This window comes from Platalea leucorodia (genome assembly GCF_965183815.1).
Source record: "Platalea leucorodia genome assembly, chromosome: 9".
Classification (NCBI taxonomy): domain Eukaryota; kingdom Metazoa; phylum Chordata; class Aves; order Pelecaniformes; family Threskiornithidae; genus Platalea; species Platalea leucorodia.
In genome coordinates, this window is record NC_138831.1 from 7701143 (window position 1) to 7725693 (window position 24551).

Consider the following 24551-nt stretch of genomic DNA (forward strand, 5'->3'; position numbering starts at 1 on the left):
TCTCCTGGGCTTTGCCTGAGCCGGAGGAGCAGCATTCACGTGTCAGTGGTGGGTGCAACAGCCCATAGCACTGCTGAGCTGCAGCCCTGGTATTTGCAGAAACTGGCTTTGAAAGAAAGCTGAGGAAAGAAACATCTCCTTGCTATTTTTATCCTTGCACCAGCCCCCAGGGATTTCGATTGACAGGATTAGTTATGAAGCCAATATTATGAGTTTAACTATGAGTGAAATAACACAACTTCTGTGGGAAGTGGAGTAAAAGAGGCAATTATACAGTAGTTTAATAACAGCGCTCTGCTGGCTGGGTAGCTGAAAACTTACAGTTGACAGTAATTAGATTTTTTCATTCTTCTTGTTAAATAGCTATAAAAATTACAATAGAAATTCATCTGATTCTCTTTTATTCCATGCTGTTTTCATCATCCAGTCCATGCCCATTTGGCCTTCAGATTATTATTTTATATGTTTTTAGTGTCTGGTATTTAAGACATGCAGAAACAGGACTTACTGTTGAAAATGCAGAGAGCACTAAGAATAAGGGGTGGCAGTAACACTCTTCTGAGCATCAGAAATCCAAGGGATGCTTGGATGGACAGTGGGGGCTTTCCAAATTAACTCACCTTGAATAACAGCTGGAATTCTAAGCATCTATGCCACAGAGTTATTCCAAATAATTTAAAATTACAGGAAAAATGAGATGTTAAAAATTAAGCATTCTTTTGCCTGCCTGTTACTGTAACGTGCCATGCATAGCTAAACTGTCGGGAGGGAGGGAGGTGCCGTGGTGCATCAGTCTGCGTGCCAGTCGCTCGCTGCCCTCACCTCCCTTGTGGGATGGGAGTTGATGCAGTGATCTGGTTTTGGGCTTTGCTCCCACCTTGGGCTCCGTGCTGGGATGGCAGCGGGGAGGGGGGGTGTTTGACAGCTGGCAAAGAGTTGGATTTGTACTAGTTCAGGCGAGAATCTGTGCAGTCCCTCAGGTCTGTGGGGTGTCTTCTCTTCCCAATCTTTGCTGCTCCTCTGCAGCCCCGCAGCACTGCGATGGGCACCGAGGTGCGGGCAGGCTGGGGCTGTACAGACACCTCCCTGTCATTTACATCCCAAATGATGCTTACTTGTCAGCTGCCCTCCTTTCAAGCACTGTCCTTTTTTGTGTCTAGACAGCAGTAAGTTTTCTCTTATTCCATAAAAACTTGAATTACTTTAGCAACTGTGTATTTCCAAACTTGCAGAGTAAAACTTGATGAGCCAGCGAATGTGTGGCATTTTGGCTGCTTATGATCATAGCTTGAAAGCGCTACGCAGCACGAAGGAAAGAGCTCTCAGGTTTGCTCTCATCACTGAAAGCTCAGGATGGGATATTTGCTTGGAGGCTAAAAGCATTCTTCCTCTTGCTTTCCTTTACTTTATAATGTAAAAGAGCCAGGTATGATAAATGATATCCTGGTCCTGATGTTGTGAAGGGGATTGAGTGTGAGGTTGTGTTTTGCAGCTCTGGTGCCTAGTGGGATCTCTGACACATGCAATAAATATGCTCTGCACCAGCACGCCTGACCTCACAGCAGAGCACGTCTCTTCTTTTATTCCTTTTCCTCTGCCATGGCAGGAACATCACAGTTCAACTTCACAATCGTGTTTTAGTTTTAAAACACTCTGGAGATGCCCAGAGCCATTAGCAGGACACAGGCCACCTCCAGGTATGCTGCTACCCCATTTACTTCCGCTTGTCGACAGAAATAGGCTGTGCTTTTGGCAGATGAAAATGCTCCAGATGGCACTGGGAAAAGTGCAAATGAAAGATTTGATTCTAGCCCTTCCTCACTTTAATAAATCCTGTTCATCTCTCTGGTAGATTTTTTTTTTTTTAAGGGGCCTGTAAAATGCATCCTTTCTCCTACCCCTAACTCTGAACTTGTGACCTTCAGCTCATCCCTGTGTCACTGGAAGGTGCGCTGCTGCGCATTGCAGTCTGCCATCCACTGCATGTGCCTTCCAGCATGTCGTTCTGGTGCTCAGATCATAGTCTGTAAAAACTGGATGTAATCCATTAACTGGGGTGTCCAACTGTCTCGGTGGTGGGGCCAGTTGTCAGTTTTGGGCCAGGTGGACAAGGTAGGGAGCAGTTCATGGGGTCTTGGCACCTGGCCATGCGCTGGTGTGGTGCAGACCTTCAGTGCCTACTGAGACAAATATTCCCTTGTGCTCTGGGTTCCCACCACCCCCAGCATAACTGCAGCAGGGGCAGCTTCTGGCTCAAAATGCCTGGTGCTGCTGCTGGGCTTTGCCTGCTGCCCAGGTAGGCAATGTCCTTCTGCAAAGCCATGGTGGAAGGGCAGGGAGGCTGAAAGGAGTCACGCTCTGGGGCTGGCCCAACCCATGGGGCACTACCTGGACCTAAATTTGGCTTGGGAGGATGAGGGAGAGGAGAGCTGTCATCTCTCCCATTAGCTCCAGTGGAATGGGATATGTGCTGTGCTGATGCTCATGCAGTGCCCGAGTCACCACCGTGCATTAGCTTATTCCAGCACATTTCCTTGTAACAAAATTAGATCCATTTTGCAAATTGCTGCTGCACTAGTAATTGAATTGAAGGGTGTTTTTTTGTTGTTTTTTCTTTTTTTTTTTTTTTTTAACTGGAGTAAATCAGGAATAAGTCAACAGAATCAAGCCCTTAGTGCTTTCAGCAACATGCTCATTTAAATTGGATGCAAGAGGGTGTCTGTGTTTACATTTGGCCTGCCAAGAAATCTCTGTTTCAGAAACTGGCTTACATAATATGTCAAAATTGGTTTACTCATTAGCATTGCAAACTGCGTGAAACAAGCCGCAGATTGATAAACTCGCAGCAATATTTGCATCCAGAGCCGAATGGCACAGGGGGAGGGGAGGTTCATTAGGAAACGTTCCATTTCCACAAGAAAAACAAATGGTTTCCAGTTATATGTCTCAGACTTCGTTAATTTTCCGTCTTCCCAAATTTAAATAAAGATTGAGAGGGAAATGTGGATATCTCTGTTGGCAAACAGGCAGCCCATCTTAATATTTCCTGAGCTGGTGGGTTATTTGCAGCAGCAGCTCTGGGTTTGGCTGATTCCCCTCTCCCCAGCCGGGGCTGCAGCCCCTCTGCCAGGCTCCAGCCTGCTCACACAGCCCCTGCTGCCTTGATTGATATTTTCTCTACAGCACAGGTGGGATGGAGGCTCTGATATTATTAAATGTGGAGTGGGCACAGATGTAGCAGCATGGTCCAAAGGGCCTGTGGTGGTACTGCCTGCTCCTGCCTTAGCCAGGCTAGGGTGAGCGTGGGTGCGATGCAGCCTTGGGCAGAATTGAGGACAGTGATGCTGAAAAAACTCCAGCTCAGGTCCTTCATGGAAGGACCAATAAAACTTCATCTCCACCATGCGGTGTGTGATTTTATAGGCATCTGTAAAACTGGATGCATACATGCAAGGATGAAGAGGGCTCCTGGGGTAATACAAGCAAATACGCGAAGAGTAAAGCAACACAGCAATGAGAAGGTCTAAGTGTAATCAGTGCTTTTGGGCTCCCACTGCCTGGGCTTTAGGTACCCTACGGTGGGCTGGGAGCTGTGGGAAGAGATAGCAAAGCGTGGTGGGGAGCCAGGAGAAGAGCAGCCCTGTCTCATGCTGGCCTCGTGCTCGTGACTACTGCTGGAGCCGGGGAGGAGAATTCACTCCCCAGGCTGCAGGCCTCGCCCTTGCTGGTGTCGCTGCATCCCTTTTAGCTACGTTGGCCGTGAACAGGCCGGGGATTAGATCTCTTCAGGCCCTCAAGCGATGTGGCAAAGCTGGTGGAAATCTGCTGGATGTGTACAGCTTTTCAGTAGTATCTAAAGGAGTTCAGGGCTGAAATCCCATGAAGATTTTCAGTCTCCTTTGAAACTACCAACTTAAAAATCAAAAGTGGAAAGCTGTGATACAGCACAGAGAGAGACATGGCATAACAGGGCTGGCATCGGCAATAGCTGTTTTTATGCTTGGTGATGCCGAGTGCCTCATCCAGTATTTCAGATGAATTTTTGCGAAGGAATGTAATAAAGCTGAAGAAAGCACCAGCCTGCGGTGCTGCAGGGTCCGCCGCAGCCTGACAAGCATTTTGCCTTGTCAGCAAACGCCGACAAATTCACTTTCAGCAATATTAGACCTGATCCATAGAATTTGTGGCGTGTCACCGGTTCAGAAAAAAAGCAGGCTTTGATCTCCTTATGCCATGGAGTCTGTGCTGCAGCGTTGTTTGAAGGAGCTGTGTGACAAGATGGGTCATCACCTGCTGCAACACATTGTGCTCTGGCTAAAACTTCATCCTTCACCCCTGCATCCCGTGCAGATGTCCAAGTGGGCACATGTTTTGAAGGGCTGAGACATGGCAGCTCCCAGGGGCACATCTGCAAAACTCTTTCTGTGGATGTTTTTCAAAGTTTTCAGAAGATTTTAGTGAGTTTAAGTAACAGCAGTTGTGTAGCTGTGGGAAGGAAAATAAAATTATCTCACTGGAAAATGAAAATGAGAGGTGTTTGCATTTCACTTACTGTCACACCTTGCAGCAAGAAGCTGGTCACCATGAGATACAGTGAGTTTCAGTGCCAGCTGGAGAGCTGAATGCAATGAAAAAGGCCATGAGCCATGAGATGTCTCAGCTGGGGAGCTCAAGCAGGCTGAGCAGCCTCCTGTCGTCCTCTGCCAATGTGTGGGAGCAACCCAGGCACCCACAGACTGGAGAAGAGCTCTCCCAGGGGTGTGGGAGAGCCAGCATCACCCCTTGTACTGATGCAGTGGGTGGTAAGTTTTGTGTGGTCCTCAGTCGCCTTTGCCCATGGCTGGGTTTTGGTTCACGTTCCTCTTTGGGTCTGTGTTATTCCTACAAAACCTCCTCCACACCTTGCCTGGGCTGCTCTGTCTTTCCAGAGATGGCAAGGAAGAAGGAGTGAGATGTGTGATCCCTGTCCTCGGGGAGGGAGGCGTGTTGGCCAAGGCTAACCAGGCGAATGCCAAGACACTACTGCAGCCTGTGCGGTGTGAGCGTGGCTGCAGAGTGCCGTTCCCGCATGGATAAGGCATCAAAGGGCTGCTCACGGTGCCATGGGAGACAAATTTTGCCCAGCTCTGCAGACCAAAGGCGCTGAGTTGTTTAATCTTTGTGGCTGGGACTCAGGCAGTGTGCACAGTAGCTGGCAAATGCTTCTACATACGTTAAAATGCACCGAGCAGCAGAGCAGTGCTTCAGCCTGGAGAACTCACTCAGCACCACGATGTCTCCTCATTACAGCATCTGCCGGCATCAGGCTGTATCTGTTGGAAACACAGGGCCACATCGTCAGCAGTGACATCTGTCAGCGTGGCAATGCGGCTCCTGCTCGTGGGAAAGGTGCCTGGAGGTTCAGCGCCGATAAAGGGCTGTTGGAGTCTCTGTGCCTAGATTGTGCTAGAAGTGCAAGCCCCAAACAGATAAATTGAATTATCAGATGAATTCAATCTCCTTGGTTTTGTCTTCAGGATTTTCCCTGTGAATTCCAGCTCTTCTTGCACAATGTAAATCCCAAGCCGCTGGGGAAAAGCAATTGTGCTCCAATTTTGCTGCGTAGAGAAGTGTTGTCACCCAGCAGGTGTTTCTGTATACCAGCATGTAACTTCTGTCTCCAAATAAAAGAGAAAGTTCACCTTGTGTCTCATTCTTTAAGTCACATGTATTTGAAAATATTTGATGCAGTGTGTAGAAAAGAGGGCAAAACAGTGATAAACCCAGGGCTGGTAAATAAATAGCATAGAGCATGATTCACAGTCTCAGTTACACCAGCCAGCGCTGGGGCGATGGGCTGGTGATGATGGAGGCTCACGGGGTACGCGCAGAGCTGGGCACCTTGCAGAGAGGGATCCGTGGATCCATTTTGTGCTCTTACCATGCTGAAGTCCTGAAGGCAGAGCGGAGAGACAGGACCAGCCTGAAATCCCTCTCATGAGGAGGTTTGCCGTGCCAGGGCGTGGGGTTTGTGGCTTTGTACGGCTGCTGGGGGGGTGCAAATGTGGCATCTTTCCAAAGAAGGGGCATGCGTTTGCCACTGCTGTGTCCCGTTTGCAAGCAGGTGCCTGTATGTCAGAGGCAAGGAGCTTACCTCCTGCTACCTTCCTCTCCTAACACACATGAGGGCACAGCAAAGGTTTTGTTTGGGTGGTTAATAGCACAGAAATTTTCCCTTTTGGTGCAAGGGCACCCATGGGTTTCCCGTAGGTTTTCCTCTGATACACAAAAAGGGGCAAAAGCTCAAGTTCCAGGAAGACGCTTTGGAAGTCTGGTCCTGTGCGAGCACAGGAGGAGCTCCATGCACGTTAAAGCGTGGGGGACCTGAGAGGTCTTTTCCCCTTTCTGGATGGGCTCCTTGCTGTAGCTGCGGGGCAGATTTCCGAGATGCACTGAAAGGCATCCGAAAATATAACAGAGAGACCAAAAAGCCCCCAAACCCAGCAACGGAGACACACTGCTCCGATGACACTCTGTAAGTGCCAGAGGTTTGGAGGCTTTTTAAGCTTAGTACAACTTTAGCCCGGAATTGTGAACTGTTTCTTTCCTGTAGAGCACGCACAAGGAATAAAGCGATGCGGCGTTAGCGGTGGGGAGGAAGGGGTTGCGTCTCCCAGCCTGCTGTGGTGGTACCTGCACCACAACAAAGCAATCAGCCTCTCACCGAGGGGCAAGTATTTGCTTTTTCTACCTAGGCTGTATGTAGTCATTGTCTAATAATATGAGCATTTTGCCATCCCTCTGCAAATAAGGCTGAGGCTGCTGCCTGATTGGTATATCATCTCACTTTCTCTCGGCATTGATTTTCTTGCTCTCCTTATTTGCTTCATAAAAAGCGAGGCAAGGAGCTGGTGCTCGCTCGCTCCTTCTCCCTCCCTCCCTCCCTCCCTCTCTCTCTCTCCTGTGAGAAGCTTTTGGGAGCCTTTATTTTTAGTATGAGACAAACCTTGCTTTATTTCAGGAGACACAAGTTGGATTATAAATCCTTTTGTAAATGTGTATGGTGATATTTGCTCCGGTAAGTTATATGCATCACTATTTATTTGTGTAAATGTACTGTTTGGGGGAGAAGTGGGGTTTAACAGGAATCGTGAAGCCCACAGAATTGTTTTTAGGTTTGGTTCTTTGTACTCTCATGCTGAGCCCAACTGTTCCATGGTTTTTAGATATGTTGAAATATTTTTGGTTTGTATTTTGCTTTGCAGAGGGGGGGGTGCCTGCTTTAAAAACTTGTTTTGCGCTTCATTTTATAGCAGAAACGTGGAGGGTGAGGATTAAAGGGAAAAGGAATTCTGATTTATGGTGTTCATTCTGGCATCTTAAATCAAAGATGCCTCAAAAATAATGCAGCAATATTTGATATAAAAAAAAAATTCAGTAAGAGCTATTTAATATTGATCAAGCTGAAGTATGAATATCTGACTGCATATTACCTTAGAAAGATCAATCTAAAGTATGGCAGGTTGGCAGCAACATGCTCCTCATCAAAACATATTAATGAAATAAAGAAAATCTTTACAGTAATTAAGGAAATAGCTGTTTTTTCAGAGTGTAACATCATTAATACAGGTCAATAGACTGTTGCTCTGACTTTCTGCTCCCTGCCTCTGCTTTGTATGGCTCAGCAGCCTCATTCCTCAGCACTCTGGGCTAACTTGGAGACCTCTTTGTTACCTGTAAATAATAGCGAGGTGCAGTTATTTATCTCTCCCCATCATAGCTTCTGGTGTGCTTTCTGGGCAGTACAAGACAGTGATTGTAATAGTACAGCTGAGGAAAAGAAGACGTATAGCTGTAATACTTTCAGACTACATAATAAATACTTGAATTTGCAGCCCTATATTAATTTATTTATTGGCACTTTGATTCTTTCATACTTGAACCATATCCATGGGAGTCGATCGCTTTGCTGTTTCAGAAGTCTTTAAAAACTCCAGCTGTAGCACAAGCTGGAGCTGCTGTGAGAACATGCTTGAGTATATACCTGCTCAGAAAATCAACATATTAGACCCAGAATAATCTGCCTACTCCCATGATATCAGGGTATGCTAATAGATATATGAAGTGTACTTTAATAAGATGTTAGAAGACTGTAACTGGGTTTATTAAACCCACAGGAAAAGATAAAGATGTTGTGTCTGCCAGTCCAAGCTAAACTCTTCCAGAGAGAAATTTCAGACTGGCAGTAACTGCTTAGTCATTTGGACCAGTTTAATTTTTCCCGTTTTTTCAAAACGGAATAGTTGTGCTTGCCTGAAGAGCAGCTGATGGGAATATTTTGCGGCGTGCCCCTCTGCAGCGGGCTCGTGAGCTCTGCTGGGGTCTGTGCCGTGGCTGCCCAAGCCCTGGCCGGGCAGGAGCCGGTGCTGGCGCGCAGCATCCCACGGGCAGGCAGCCGGGCGCAGGGCGTTGTACAGGCAAGCCCACGAGTTCGGTTCGGCTGCCTTCCCAAAAATGTAGTTAATAGGCACTCAGTTCAGTGGCTTTTTGGTATTTGCATGATGGCTGTTTCATAAGAATTATATATATTTATACCAGCTGAGTAACTTGAATGTATATGCTCGGCACAGTGTTAGGGAACATGGTACATAACATAATTGTCTTTTTCACAGTTGTTTAGCTCCTCAGGTGTGGAGGGCATAGGTGTCTGAGCAGTGCACATCTCACACGCTTTCTAGGTGTAATCCTGCTTGCCTGAGGACAGCATTAAGCATTTCTAACTTTGCTGAGCCTTAGTGTCTGGCTCAGTGCGGTGTCCTCCAGGAGAGCAGAAGGACGATGGTCAGAGAGCACATTTGAGTGACCCTGGAGGGGCAGGGGCTGGAAAGCATGAACTGAGGAGCACGATTCCTGCTTCCTACCCTGCAAAACTAAAGGCCTGGGGTTTCTGTGCCACGTAACTCATCATAGCAGGGGTGCCAGACTGCCCTGAAAGCAGGGCATGCTGCGGTTTATTAAGAAGCTGGTTCAGCTCATCTTAATAGATTTGAAGCAGGAAAAGTGGCCAGGGATGGTTGGTTTGACTGCAGGCGGGGGGCCTCACCCCTCTCCCTGAAGGCAGGCCGCCAGCGGGCAGGGGAGTGTAAGGCACAAAGTGAATCATGTGGTTAAGTCCATCGCTGCAAGACTTTCCCTTGGCAGAGGAACTTGTGGCTGAGCAGAAATAATCACGTCAGCCCTACATGCCGTCTCTACAGGATACAGCTGAGACAAACTTGGGGGGACAGGAGAGCTTGCCCTGCTCCTCATGTTGTACATACAAAAGTCTTCAGTGTTCATGGTTTTCCATCTGTTGCCTTTTGCCCATCCTAGCGTTGCAATGTGTGGTGCTCCTTCATCTCCAGCTACTTGGTGATAGGAGGTCTGGGGGCAGCTTCTCCCCAGTCCAGTACCCCCAACTACCACTCGCCTCTCGGACCAGCCTCCATCACCTCCCCAGGAGCGTGACATCCTCTTTGCAAGATGACCTCAGGCTGATGTGCAAACCAGGGCTTGGTGCAGCTGCAGGGACAGGTTCACAGCACAGTACTTCACAAGCTCCAGGGCTGAAAACGTGACATTTGTGCCAGTGGGATGGAGGAGCTGCTGTCCCTTTCTAGCAGGTGCATCAGAGTTTGAAAGGAGTTTGAAGCATTATTTTAGGGGTGCCTGGATCCTGGGGAGCTTCTTTTCCTTTGAGATCTGTCTCCTTGGCTGCTCCTCTAGCAGCTCAAACAGTTCCTCGAGAAATTCCTTAAACTCTTAAAAAATTGATTTCTTAAATATCTGGCTCCTCCTGAATGCCAGATACTCTTTTTTTAGCCAAGTCCTTGGAAGACTTAATGAGTACCTTCCTCACCTTGGTTAATCCTGTTCAGATCAATAGGCGCTTTACAGGGGGAAAGGTATTTGTGTTGATATTGGATAGCAGCTGCCTGTCACTGCTGGTGATGGCAGGTGGTGTTTTATTCTTCATGTCAGTCTTCATCAGGAGTTCCTGTACAATTATATGGTCATTTTTTTCAGGGAATATTTCCCCGTATATAGGATGGCAGATGGCAACTTGACATAGAGTTTGGTCATTCCTGATTTTGCCTTTAGGCTCTATTTCCCGCGGCAAGCTGAGCACAAGTCATTTCAAACAGTAGCATGGTACACCCTCGTAAATACAACACGTTTGTGTGTGGTGGGCTGGGGGCTCAGCCCAGCTAGTCTGAGCAGAACTGGGGTCCCTGGGTCCTGCCTGAGCTCTGCCTGGGCGGGTGCCACCATGGGATGCTGGCGTGAGGGAGGGCGTGAGGAGAGCCGTGGACTGGGGACAGGCAAGAGCCACGTCCCCATTCAGGGCATCCCTGCTCCTTACCATAGAATCATAGAATGCTTTGGGATGGAAGGGACCGTTAAAGGTCATCTAGTCCATCCCCCATCCTTCATCTAGAGCTGGCGTGGGCAGCCTGATTTAAGATGAGGAGATGAAGCTACTGCCTACCAGCACAGCACACATGTGTCCGTACGTGGGACACAGAGTTGCTAGAAAGCCTGGGCAGGCCTGAAGGAGAGATTTAGCTCCTCGACAGGGCGTGTGGTGGCATAGCACCAGCCCTGAAGAAGTTGGAAGAGGCCCATCGGTGTGTTGGGCTGCAGGCGAGGTTGCGGCTGAGGACACACACTCCTGCCTGGGCTCGCAGGGTCAGCGGGAGCAGAACTGTGGACTGCTTGCTCAGTTTTTATTTAATTCAGTGTCCAGTGCAGATGGGTGGGTCTGACTCTGCCTGTCTGCAAACCACATGTTTGCAAATGTGATTGTTGCCCTTCACCCAAATGGCTGCTTGGAGCCCTTGAACCTGCAGTGAGACTCTTTGGTGACTGAGCTCTGGGGCCAAAGATGTGACGATACTGTGAAACTCTTCAGCCTTCCTCTCCTGTCATGTGCAACCTCTTATTTTGGAGGCAAAAAAAAAAGAAAAGGAAAGAAAGGTAAATGAGAAAGCTGTGCTGAGCCCTTCTGTAGAGACAAGGGAAGAGACAGGTGATCAGCATGGGGTGCCATATCTGCAGTGCTGCGCCTGTCCTCTCCTCTCCAAACTGCTGGGTGCCGGGGTTGTCTGTCTGTCCGTCCATGCCATGCGCAGGCTGTCTGGGTGGAAGGGCTCTGCGCCACCTGAATGGCTGTGCAGCGGCTCATCTGTCACTAAACTTCCCCGGTGCCGTGGCAAAGCAAATATGCTGCAGCAGGCTGGAAAGCTGTAAACATATGGGCACTAACAACAGATTAAGTGAGTGATTTAGTCTAAGGGGCTTGGTAGATTACCATAAAATGTATCTTAATTAGAAAAGCAATCAAATTTGCACAGAGTCAATGTGGATGAAACGTTCCTGTTGGCAATAGTGAGCACTCTGTCCCCCATGCCAGAGGACGGGGATGGCGATGGATGTATCTCATGCCCACTTTGGGGGGGTTTGCTGTAATTTGCCCAGCCCAGCTATGGGTAGAGGGTGCCCTCATGCTGAACGATTTGTTCTTTGACCCACGAGACCGTCCCGCAAGCCTCTCAGACTGACACTGATGCTGAACTCGGACTCCTTTAACAGCATAAACAAACTAGAAACTGCTGAAGGTGAAAGAACAGAGCATTTGCACATTTTCCTTAAAACTGTGTGCAATTACCCAAAGATATATCTGAGTGTTTGCCATGTATAGCACAGCTAGTCCCAGATAAAGGATTGGGGCTTCTAAGTGCTACCATAACACAAATAATTAATAAGTCTATCTCCCTTGCTGTGTCCTCGTCTTTTTAGTGAGCATGGCCATAATTAGCTTTCACCTGATTCTGAATTTATAGCATGTTCAATTGCTTTTTTCATTCTGCTTGTGTTTTCTTTGCTTTCTTATTTTATTGGCCCTCGTTTTATTCCATAGGCCTGACTCTACCAATAAAAAAAGCTAGATGATCATCTCCAGCAGTGCAGATAGAAAGACTGCAACAGCAAAAAACATATTGATGCATTATTGGTTTTGTACAAGTGTCTGCTTTTTTCCAGGGTCTGGGAGGATTTGAAGTACATTGGGAAGTGGCACAGAAGATGTACAGCAGCTGCTAGCAGTTGAGAGAAAGAAAAGGATGCCTGGTTATTTCAGAATTAAGTATTTTGAACCACGAAGGAAATGGGGAACATTCAGGCAAGGTTTTTGCCAAGGGTTTTTTGTTATCTTTTTATGTGTTTAGAAGCAGGTACGGCTGCAGATTTCAGGGAACACGAATGAAAGGGCGTAAAAAGAAAAAGATAGGCAAGAGGTGTGGAGGAGCACAGTAAGGGACAGGATGTAGAGGAAACGGGACGACTTAAGCTGCCCAGATGAAGTGTGACAAGAGATAGTGAGATAAGGAATATTTCTTTATTTCAATTTAAGGACACTGTTAACATTTCCTAGAAATGTTCGTGTTTAGGTGTTGCTTCTTATGATTAAGCATGGGGAAGGAGAGCAATGCCATCTCTGGGGACAGAGTATGAGAGTAGTGGTGGAAAAGAAGAGGAAAGGGAGGTTTTAATTTTAAAAATGTTTCTTGCTTGAAATGTTCCCTGTGAATTCCCAGAGCTCAGCAAGGCAAACATTCATTTATAGCCCATCATTTTAATTATTAGAAAAGAAATTATTTTTACCATGTGAGCTGATAGTTAGCCAGGAGCAAATTCTTCTTTCAGCCTTTTGCACAGAGGCGGGTGCTGAGGTTGGAGCCAGCTCCAGTGGAATTTTCCATCCAAAACTGGTTTGAGATGAGCAGATGGGTCCTATGTTTGGGTCCCACCTGCATGGGACAGCGGGCAGAGCTCCAGTACGTAGGGCTCAAGCCATCCTCCATTATAAAAGATGCCATGATGAGGCTGGGTCTGGAGCAAGAAGGGGACATCTGTGATGGCTGGATTAACGAAGGACACCCCTAATGGGCCTCAGTGGCCAAGGCTGGGTGGACCCTGCAGGGCTTTGCAGACATACCACCTAGAAAACCAGCCATGCTTTTCCAAAAGCAGAGCCTTGGTTCACAATGGCCCTGCTTGTATGGGTGTTGTGTGGCTGAAAAAAAGGGAAAAAATGGCCAGACATCACCAGAAAAAGTGCTGGTGGGTGTGTAAGGAGGATTGGAGGCCCCATTGCTTAGCAATTTGAAAGCACTCTCAAATCCTCACGGGAAAAAGCTGTTGCACCAGATTATTAATCCCAAAGGTTTTTGGGATTTCTTCCCAAGCTAAATAATTTTCACCCGTTCCTTAAATCTGCTTGAGAAAGGAGACAGAGCCGAATGCAGGCATGCATGCGTGTGGGGCGGGCGGGTGGAGAAGCAGCAGATGACACCAAATAGCTACACAGCAGCACAGAGAGCTGCGAGGAAGCTACTAATGGCCTCTGATGAGCACGGATGTATAATAATGAGGTTAATGCCCTTTCATTCACCCAGAAACATCTTAGCTAAGGTATAATCCCTGCTAGTCAATGGGCGATCATTAGGTCATAAATAATAGAGCGTGACTGAAGGACAGGAACCTTTGCTGTAATAATCATTTTCTTTCGGTGCTGACCCAGGGAGGGTTTTGTTGCAGCCCCCGTGCTGTGCCACGCTGCGGGGATGGAGCTGTCAGAGCATTTTCTGCTCAGAGGAGCGCTCCCACCTCTTGCTTCTGCTGTGTGCATCTGTCATCAGAGCAGGAAAATGCTCCACTGCAGTCCAGGTCTACCAGGTAGTGCTGGGAAAGAGAAGCTGAAGCTAATGGGAAGAACAAAGATACAAAACAGATAACGAAGCAATTGCAGCAGCCATCAGACAGTGCTGCCAGGGGCCTCGACCTGCCTGGTGGTGGTGCTGGGAGAGCTGGGGATGGAGCTGGGCTCCCCGGCTGGGAGAGGTGCCTCGTCCCAGCCCCAGCCCGGGGATGACGGTGTGTGCATTGGGTACAACACTGCTTTTGCAAGCTGGGTTTGCGGTCCCCTGCCATCCAATGCTGTGTCGGAGGAGGTATGGTGTAGTCTTCATTGTCGTTGAGCCCCTGAGGCTGTATTGACCATCAGGGGTTTAGCGACATTAAGTTTGGGGGCACATTCCCTTCCTAGAGTGCTTCCCATGTGTGGATATCACTCAGCCATAAATTCCTATGTTTATTAGAGGGAGTAAATCCTACTTAGTAATAACTTGGATCACGCTCTGTATGCATTTATATTTGATTGTGGGCCATTTTAAACCCAGACGCTTTTAAACCCACCAAGTGAGCAAGGAAATGAGCAACCGTCCAACCTTTTTTATTTTATAATTGAATGTTTACACTTGTTACACAATAAATCCCATATAATCAGCTTGTAAAGCCTGCACAAAATCTGTGTTTTCAAGAGGGAGTAGGAAGAGAATTACATTTATGCATGAACCTGAGTGTTTGCTGGGTTGCCAAACCTTACCTGTTAATAAAAGAAGAATTAAGATCACCTGTTAGAAAACCCCTCCTTTACCTGACCACGGCTTTCCTTGCTTTTTGCCTGTGGTGGTCACAGGTGATTGATGCCAAAGCAGCTCATGAGATGATGTGGGCACACGGGGGGATGGCTGGCATAGGCAAGAGGAAGGGGACCCAGGCTGGGGGGTGGCCACTTTCCTGGGATGGCACTTGCAATGCTCTGGGCACTGTTGCAATGTGGATCCTTAGAGACCACCATGGTTGTCTTTTTTGCTAGTAGTCTAGGACTGGAAAAGTTTTCAGGCCCCAAAAGGAGCACATGTCTCTGCTGAAGTGATATATGTCACAACATGAGTTATTCAGGGATCATATGTACAAATCTAAACAAATCTGTCCAACTTGTGCTCCCACCTCCTTAAAAGAAGAAGGTACAAATGTGGAGTTGTGGAGACTGCAGAGGAAGAGCTGTAGCTTCCAGACTGCTCTACATCTGGAGGAAAAAAGTGCTGCAGGCTGTAAATGCAGTGAAACTACCACTCTGTGATACATCCCAAATGAAGCAGTGTACACCCAGTAATTACCCCAGGTACTCCTAAATCTGTCTGCAGCAGGTATCGGTGTATTTTGTTTCATAGAAGACTTGTTGCCAATCTGTCAAAGTCCACGTGCAGAAAGCAATTTATACAATAAATAGAAAAAAAACCCTCAGGTCCTTGTAAATGTCTTCAATTATCTCAAAGCTTTGACAAATTCTTAGAGGGGCTGGAAGATCTTAGCATCTCTGTCCCACTTGTGTAAGTAGCTTTGTCCTCTGACAACTTTTCATTTCACTGAGTCCAAGAAGAGATGCTCTAAATATGTCTTCATTTTCTGCTTGTTAACTCTTCCATGCATGCCTCCAACCTTAGCATTAGCTTTCAACTTTATGGCTGACCTATTAAATACTGGATGAAACACATCTCATCAGCTTGCATTACATTTTGAACTGAATAAATAGGAAAGGCATTACACAGATTCTGTCTGGCCATCTGGAGGAACAATGTTCTTTACCTCAATGAATGGCTATCTAATCCTCTCATATACAGTTGGGTTTTATTCTATTAAAATATAATGAGAAAAGACTACCATACCATTATGTGGTGGAGCTAAATGGGATTTTTAGAATAATCAATGAAAGATGAATAAAAAAGATAAAGGTTTTTTTCAAAGAAAAGGAGAGAAAATTGTCTCCTTGGGATTCAAGTATTGTAGAACCAAATTATTATAACACAATCTTTACTCACTAAAAATACCCCAATTTCATTTCCATAAATCTTCCCATTAAGAATCAAATGAAGTTGTTTTTTTTTTTTTTTTTTCATTTTAAAAATGCAATGCATTAAATGAAATGCTGTGCTTTAAACAGAGGATGCTGCAGGGTTCCTGCCTGCGGCGGGGTCAGGTCTTTCCCTCCAGCCAGTGGCATCGAGGGCTGCTCTCTGCGGGGTGCCCTAAAATCCAAACCAGAGGTTTGCTGCTGCAAACACCCCGGCGAAGACCCCAGCCAAGTGGAGAGGTCTTGAGGTTGGTCTCTTCCAGGCGGATCCCACCAGCCTCGGGGGCTGGAGGACACGGTGTTTTCCAGCAATAGCTGTCCTCGCCACACAGCATGCATAAGAAAGGGCCTCATTCGATTAGCTCAATGTAAAGCCATCCAAAATTGTTGATGCAAAGATTTTCCTCCAACACAACTGTAGCTGCATTACCATTCCTCTTTCAGAAGACATTGGAAACATTAAGTCTGATAGCCAAGTGACAGCTATGAGGTGCTTTGTGTAAGAACTGGACAGGTTGTATGTCCCCATCTCCAGCATGGTGACACCACAAACCCTTTCCCAGCTGCCACCACATCCTGGAGGTGCCTGTGGTCTGCGAGTGCCTCCTTGTGTGGGACAGTCGCTTGAGTGGTCCTTCAGCAGTGTGCTAAAACGGAGGCACCGCTGGGGTCGATGTTTGGGCAGATGTAGAACATTCCCCAGATGGGGCATATGTGGTTCTTCAAGCCCCAAACTCCAAGATGTTCCCTCATCCCCAGGCTTTCCCCTCCATGCAGACCAGGTCTGGGCAGGCAGGGGATCGTTCTTTGCAATGCTGCTGTTTATTTGTAAGGGGGCACACTAAACCCCAGCAATTAGTGAACAATTGCTTTAGGGTTTATTTCTCAGCAGGAGCAGAATATATTTCAGCTTTCTCCCTGTATAACTGTTGGAGGAAAATGACTCCTGCTAGTCATCGCCTACCCCCCAGCACTGCGTTGGCTGCGATGCTATCCACCTCCAATTCATCAACCAGTCAAGTTGATATAATTAGGAATCCCAAAGTCAATAATCTGATAATCTCCAGTGCACAAAGGCTTGTATGTAGGAGAAGTGATTCCAGGAAGTCTGCAGCTCAGATCTGTGCAGGAAAAATGCCAGATTTTAAAAAAGAAACAGGCAGAGACCTGGAGGAGAGAGTGCTTCCTAATCCTTCACTGGTGACATATTTTGGGCCATCAGCTCCGCAGTAAATGTTTTCCCGTACAGTCATTTTGTGCCGTCGAACCTTCCCTTTACAGTCTTAATAATAATGTTCAATTACTGGTTCTGCTCTATAAATAACTAATCTCAGTTTAACGAGACACTCTGCTGGGTGAGCGATGCTGGCTGCGGGGGCACGTCTCCGGGGCCCTCGGAGCGGCACGCTCCCTCCCCGCTCTCACGTGCGCTGTTGGCCACGGTACGCGGCGGAAAGTGTAAAGCAATATAACATTTGTCAAATGTTTTGCAGTCTCTTGATTATGGTGATCTGGAGAAAGGGAAGTCTTACATCCAGAAATGATGCCAGAAAAATAGGTCTTTGTAAAACACTTTGAATGTGTAAAATGACTAATAAGAGAGTAGGCGTTTCAAATATTTCAGGTTGCTCTTTAAAAGTGTCAGGAGTTCCCCTCGGCTTGCCAGTGTTAGGGCAGGAGTGGGGGCCAGGGGGGACCTCTCCAGCAGGTTCATTACCATTTTCCTCCCTCACCCCCAAGTGAAAGTGTTAAAGACCAACCCACATAGTGAGCTGGGTGTCCCTCACAGCCTGTCTTCGGCCACCACAGCTCCAGGCGAGACTGACATGGTTTCTTTTTAAGATCTCACCATCCTGGAGGAGTGGCCAAGGAGTCCTCAGGCAGAGCGGGGATCTCCCCTTTGCACTGGGAGGGGGAATTTGGGGTGCATCCCCAGGCCTGCTCCATCTCGTCTGCCAGCGAGCTGCCAAAGGCTGCTGCATGGGGCAGACGTGCTCCCGGGAAAAGCGAGTGGCTTATACAAAAGTTCCATCAATTTTAAATGACAGTGTTATCTTCCTAACAGGATGTTTTAGCTGTAACATGCTCTACATAAGCCTTTTAACTCGCCTTGTCAGGAACTGTTCTGCCTTCTTCTGGTGCGTGCAGCGGGCCTGTCGCTCAGTAGGCATTGAGGGGAATTGTCGGAAAGCCAAACGTGGAGAAGCGATGGGAAATCATCCCATTTTTCCTTTCCACGGCGGGATGAGTGATGTCCGGGGTCGCGTGCTGAGGCGCTGCCAACTGTCTAATGCACAGCTGGGACTTCAGCTCCCCCAGGGCATCGCACACCCCGAGCCCCCGGCCACCGAGGACGGCTGGGCTGGGAAACGAGGGGACCAGCCTTGAGCCTGGAGTCTGGATAAATAACAGCTCCTGAATATGAATTAGAGGATCCATTGCCATTGCATTGAAGCCTGGCATCAGAAGAAGGAGGGCTTCCAGCTGATCCCATAAATCAGTTGATGAACCTTTGTCTGCCCTGAGCTGGTGTGAGAAGCATGTGCTCTGCTGGAAATTATATTGCTATTTTTTCTCAATGTGTTAAGGAGCCAACTGATCTTTAAAACACGCTAATCTGACTGGACAGTGAAGGCTGTTTATTATTGCACACTACCATAATAAATATAATTTCTGTTGATTAAGTTAGACTATGGGTTTTACCTGACTTCCTTACAAAAATATACTAATAGCACAGGCCAAGGTTGCAAGGTCATAGAAGGAATATCACCATAACAGGAGCAGGGGATGGAGTGTTAAACACCATACAGAAAGGCATTGCGAGCTTCAGAGATGTGCTGCCTCGTTAGAGATGTGTCTGAAACCATGTGGAAGAAGGGCGATCTTCCAGCCAGGCTGGACTGGACATGGGAGATGTGCATTGCTCTGGTCTGTGCTGGGGAGTACAAATAATGTCCCTTCCTCCCCCTCCCTTCGGTCTATGGCCTCACTGGGTGGGTTGGTAACTGCTTTGATAGCGCACATCAAACAAGCGCGATGCTTGCTTGGGGTGTTATCCCACATCCACCGTGGACCATTGATCCAGGCGGGGAACAGGCATTTTCCATTTCCCTGAAGGGTCCAGGCAGGAGCAAAGGCACGGACCTCCCCATTGCATGGCTGTTGCAGGAGGGATGGGCTGTGCAGGGGACGGCTGGGCTTTGCTCTGCTCCCGTGCCAGCACGCAGCAGCAGCCCGGCACAGCCACGGCAGCAAAGATTTGTTGCCTCAAGGGCACCGTGTTTCTCCCGGCTGCCGCTCCTCTGGAGAAGGCAGGCGCAGCACTGGCCGTCGGGGCTGAGCCTCGAGCGGCAGCAGCCATGCGATAACCAGAGGTAACTGTGTGCTGGGGAGATTTATCTAATATGAACGGGAAAAGCGACATGCGTGCACACTGCAGATGGGACTAGAGCTGAGTGTGGATTTATAGGCAAAGAGTAAATAGGAACATAGGGAAACGCTTTCCCTTTCTCCATAAACTTTTCAATTTCAGAGAGGCCAGATTCAATAAAATTATCTCGCAGATGGAGGTTTTATTGAATCTGGCCCATAAAGCTCCCATTATGGGGTTTACAACTGCCATTTACACAAATCCTGCTATAATAAAATACAGTGGTGTTTACAGCATTCCTGCAACTACCACAGAATTACAGCATGCACAAAAACCGATGAGTAAATCTTAGCTTAATGCACCAGGTGCTCCACTGGCAACATAAAGCAGCAAAACTTGGAGGGGGGCGGGGGGGAAGGGAAAATGCAGAGGTAGGAGAAGGTTGCTTGGGCGAGAGGAGAATTATGCCTGCTGCTTGGCCAAGATACCCCAGGGAAATACCCGAGATTTACAACCCTTGCCCTGCTCTCCTGCAATGCAAAACATAAATATGCTTCCAAAAGGTGCTGCATGGCCTCGGCACACAGCTGTGGGTACTGGATGGGCGTTACTGGCAGCTGGGCGATCCCAGCCGTTAGCAGCATCTGATCCAGCCACGGCAGAGAGCCAAGCTCGGGTTGGCTGAGGCCTTGATGAAGTTTGGTATAAAAATCTCCAGCTGGGGGGTTTTTCCTTTTCCACCTGCCTTGTGGATGCTGCCTGGGTACTTGTGGCAGTGTGTGCTGAGGAGGGATGGAAACTGGTGAGCAGCCCTGGTAGGTTGTGGCTGGAGAGGAAGGAGGCTGATGGGTTGGCTGAACGAGTAAAAACATCTGAAAAGCCTCTGGTTAAGAGCTGAGCATGGGGCTAAAAAGTGAGTAAAGGCTAAATTTGAGCTGTCTGAGGGACTGAGACTTCAGGTGCCCAAGTCTGCTCTCAAAGATGCTTTCAATAGGGGAGAGGAAAAACTAGGAACTCCGGAGGAGATCATTTCTGAGAAGGAACAGCCTGAGCTGCGTTTTTTGAGCATGGCTCCATGGCCTTGGTGAGCAAACATGGTGGCACACATTTATGCTGATTTCCAATCCTTGATTGAAGGCGATGCATTTCAATTGCATATCTTTCCGCTGCTTGTCCCCATGCTGAGAGCTGTAGCTGAGAGGTGATGGCTCTTCCTTTACAGCAGGTCCATCTTGCACTGCAGCCCTTCAGTTCCCTCTTTATATATCACTGCATTAATCTTTGTGCCTCCCTATGTATCTGCAAAACACTTGCATTTGCAACTCCATTAATTAGGCCAGAAAGCAGGTCAGCACTAATCTCTCCTGTTCTTCTTAATATATTGTTTTCTGACATCGCCTCACAAATTAAACTGAGATGATTAATACTGATTTTCACTGCTGTGCTACGTGTAAGGGCAGAAACTTCTTGTATTTACAGAGGAAGTGTCTCATTTAGGATGAAGGAACACTATTCAAGTTATAGTAGAAACATTTATTTCATGGCACATATTTAACAAGTCAATTTGCGGTAAAGTTTAGCTTTCCTTTTTTTCAGTGAGCTCACGGTGAAGAATTGATTCAATCAAAGTTGTTATCAACTTTCTTTATCATTGGGCACCTAAATACCTTTGCAAATCTATCCTCTGTGATATGCCGTGATCACACTGGAAGTGAGTAGCAGTGTGGGAACTTGCGTTATTCTCCTGTTATTCTCTGTGCTCCATCGTGCTCAGCACAGCACCTTGCAGTCGGGGAGGCTCTCCCTACCCCGTGCTCAGGAGTCACCCCTGTAACCTGGCAGCATCTGGGGGAAGGATGCACATGCAAAACTGAACTCCAAGGAGGCTGCTGAAAAGCCTGGCCTTGCTCATGCTGTGAATTGGGAGAACTCAAATTAACAGTGCGTTTTGCAGAGCCTTGTGCAGCAAGGATAGGTCTATTTTTTCTGTTTATTATATTTCCATATTGCTTTTACTGAATCATTCAGTCCCTTATTTTGCCATTACATTTGCTTGCTGTATATTTTTTCAGTTTCCAAGTACACATTTTCTTTTCCAGATGCATGCACTGGTTGTTTCCTCTATGTTGCTGGCTTTTAGCTTATTTAATTGTGACTGGGATCAGGGGTTTACTTGTCATTTCCCATATCTGCCCTGCTGTAGATCTCAGAGTAACTCTGTCAAAGCTGATGGAGTTACTTCAGATCTATAGTGCTACAATCAACAACATCTAGCCTGTCCTTTAATTTAAATTACAACTGCACAAATAAGCTGTCCCCACTTCTTCTCAGGGTCTTCCAAGGAAGCCTATATCAATGATGGTGAACCCTTGATATAAATATAAATGCTGGTGTGTCTCTGGCCTGCACACTCTCTCCTTCACCTTTTTGTCCTGGAAGATTAAGATGCAATACAGGTTTGCATAAGAGCCACTTGAGCTCTTTGCCCCTGTCCAGTTTGCCTGAGCTTATCCTATGTCTTAATTTTTTTTTCCTGTTTTGCTGAGTGTTGGTTTACTGTACCTCTGTATCCATCTTGGGTTATGGTAGTAATTTAGGAAAAATAAACAAAAAATTGTTGTGTTTTTTCCAAGTCATACATTAAATGGAAGAGGGCAGCATGATTCTGTGTTTTACCATGTAATGGGATGGCAGCCACATGAACTGTCTTGGTCTACTATTGCTACTCCTGGTTGCTCCTTATAAATACTTCTGCTAGTGTTTTATTTGGTTTAAGACTAACTCATTATGCTCAGTCAATATTCATCCTTCTCTTGTCCAAGCTTGCCTGTCAATTGGATGATTCGAATAGCTGTCTGGGTTGTGAATCCCAAATGGGGTTCAAGAGAGGAGGGGAGGGCTGAGATGCCTGGCACAGACAAATGGTGATGTTTCTGTCTATGTGTGGCAACAGAGCTTCACGTTTTGTTGTTCTTTGTATCGGCTTTCGGGAAGGGCACAGGAGTAATGTATGGCAATGCCTTGAGTGCACGGAGTGATGGATAACCTGACCCGAGGGGGCTGGTGCTGCAGCGAGAGCTGCTGCACAGATCTGCTTGTGGTGGTTGCTGAAATGAAGTAAAATAATGTTGTTTGTTTTTGACAGCTTTTTGCAATCTTTGCATTTGCAACATGCGGTGGGTACTCTGGAGGACTGCGCCTCAGTGTGGACTGTGCAAACAAGTCAGAGAGTGACCTCAACATTGACATAGCCTTTGCCTACCCCTTCAGGTAACCCCGTTTGGTTCGTGGCGGTTCATTTGCAGGGAGGCAGGCACTTGGGGGCTGATGCAAAGCCCATTTTCAGTGGGGTTTCCCATCATTTGTAGCAACTTTTGGTTAAGCACCAATGTGGGGCTCCTGAATTCTCCTCAGAGTATTGCTCAGGCTCTGGGTGTGCAGGGGGAATGAATCTGGCTACGCCTGGTGTGGATGGGGCCGGGGGAACTGCTGGGGAATGGGAGCTCAGCGAAGGAGAAGAGAGCAGTTGTGGGCATGCAGAGCCTCATAAAGCCCAGGGCAGCTCAGGAGGTGGAAAATAGCAGGCAAGGAAAAAGAACAAAACCACATTGCCCCCCCCCCCCCCCCAAAAAAAAAAAAAAAAGAGATAAAGTAGCCATTTACTAAGCTGGAGATGAGGGAGGATTTCCAGCCATTGGAGTAGCAAGGACCTGGAAGAGCCACTCCATGGGAAGGGGAAGCAAAAGACAAAACAAATTTGAATCATAATTTTGAAGTGCTTTTGAAAATTCTATTGATTGCCTGTCTGCATCTGAATACTTTAAACCTTGGAACCTAGTGACTTAAGAAAACAGATTTTATGCTGTTTAAGTATGTCTGAAAGCTGTAGTGAGGTTAATATATATACAAAAATATATAAAATATTCATGCCGTTTAGGATCCTGCTTCAAAAGAACATCCACAGTTCTGTTTTTAAAGACGTCAAGGCCACTCTAGAAACCTTTCACTTCTGTATAAGTGGTTTCTTTAAGGAATTGAGGTGATTAAGAAAAGAATGCATAATCCAATCTCAAGCCCAGTACACTATGACTCCAAAATTATTTTGCTTCCTTGGGAAATCACATGCTGTTTTGCTTATGATTGCTATGCGCAGACCAGACGTAATAGCATCTACTTTAACATGTTCTAAAATATAGCATCTTACAAACAGCAGAGACTGAATTTGGTTCCTTGAACTGTTGTTCTTCGTTGACACAAATTTATTACTCCAAAGAGTCACATTTTCTGGTATTACAAATGTTTATTTTTTGTCTTGAACTTGTCTGCATTTTCTTTCATTTCTGCTTAGTATGCATGAGATAGATCCTGAAAATTGAGTTATGTGAATTTGTAATGTGATTCACTTCCAAATAGGTCATATCTCCAGCATTCATTACAGAATACACCCTACAGTAAAGTGCTTTTAATTTGCATGATTATAAAATAGTACTTTATGTAAAAAGTTAATAAAATGGAGAGAAGTAGCCAACAAGTATCTCCTGGTGTTTTACCAGGCATGTTGACCGTTGCTTTTAGAAGGATGTGGCTGGATCTGTGATTTCCTCACAGTCTTGCTTATTAGAAAACTGCAAACATTGCTGGGTAATTGTAGCATTCCAGCATGTTGGAAGGATGGTGCAAAGCAGGATTTATTTGCAGAAGAGATCCACCTGAGGCTGTAGCTAGCCCTTGAGCTGTCTGTGTGGCTCCCAGCTGTGGCTGGGTGTGCTGAGAGCAGAGTGGGACATAGGAGGAGCCTGCACCTGAAGACTGGGTGCATGGCATGTACAGTGGGATGGCTGGCCACGTGGTGGAGATATACCTGAAATTTGCAGGTGGCAAAGGAGATGACACTTAGCCAGCTTGTGTTTTGGGAGAAGCATGAAGATACTCAATTTTTGTGCAATTTGGAACTTTGCATGCAAACCTGAGGCACGTGCAAAAAGTGTCCAAAGATGTACAGACTATGTGGGGTAGCAGAAAATCTGGCCCGGTGTTACCTGTGGAACTTGGTGTCATTTTACTCTTTCATCTAAATATTCCCATGACTTCCTCATACATTTGCTCTTTCTACTTTTCTCCACTGCTCCTCTGACAGATTGGAGAGGGGATACTCTAAAAACAGAAGTGAGCTTAGTTGGGAAAGGTAATATCTCATTAGAGCAGTTGATACCCTTGGAAAACGCAGACACATTTTAAGTTCAGGCTCCCTCATCAAGACTGTGATCCTGGAGCTCATCTGCCTGCATGGGCATGTAGGCTTTGTGTAGGTAGGATGAATTTCCCACCAGTTGTCTTGCATCGAGGTCTGAATAAGTCCATATTCACGTGGCATTTTTCTTTTCAAATGCCTTCAGTGTTCTGATT

The 24551-nt window shown here is 46.8% G+C and overlaps 1 protein-coding gene across 1 annotated transcript in view; it reads left to right on the top strand.

The window, feature by feature from the left end:
- Positions 1-24551, top strand: part of SYNPR (synaptoporin) — a gene marked incomplete at its 3' end in the record, with an annotated part of 109436 nt that overhangs the window by 58228 nt on the left and 26657 nt on the right. The window contains exon 3 of the mRNA XM_082321514.1: positions 22291-22415. Coding sequence (XP_082177640.1) covers positions 22291-22415 — 125 coding nt within the window. The remainder of the gene's footprint in view (positions 1-22290; positions 22416-24551) is intronic.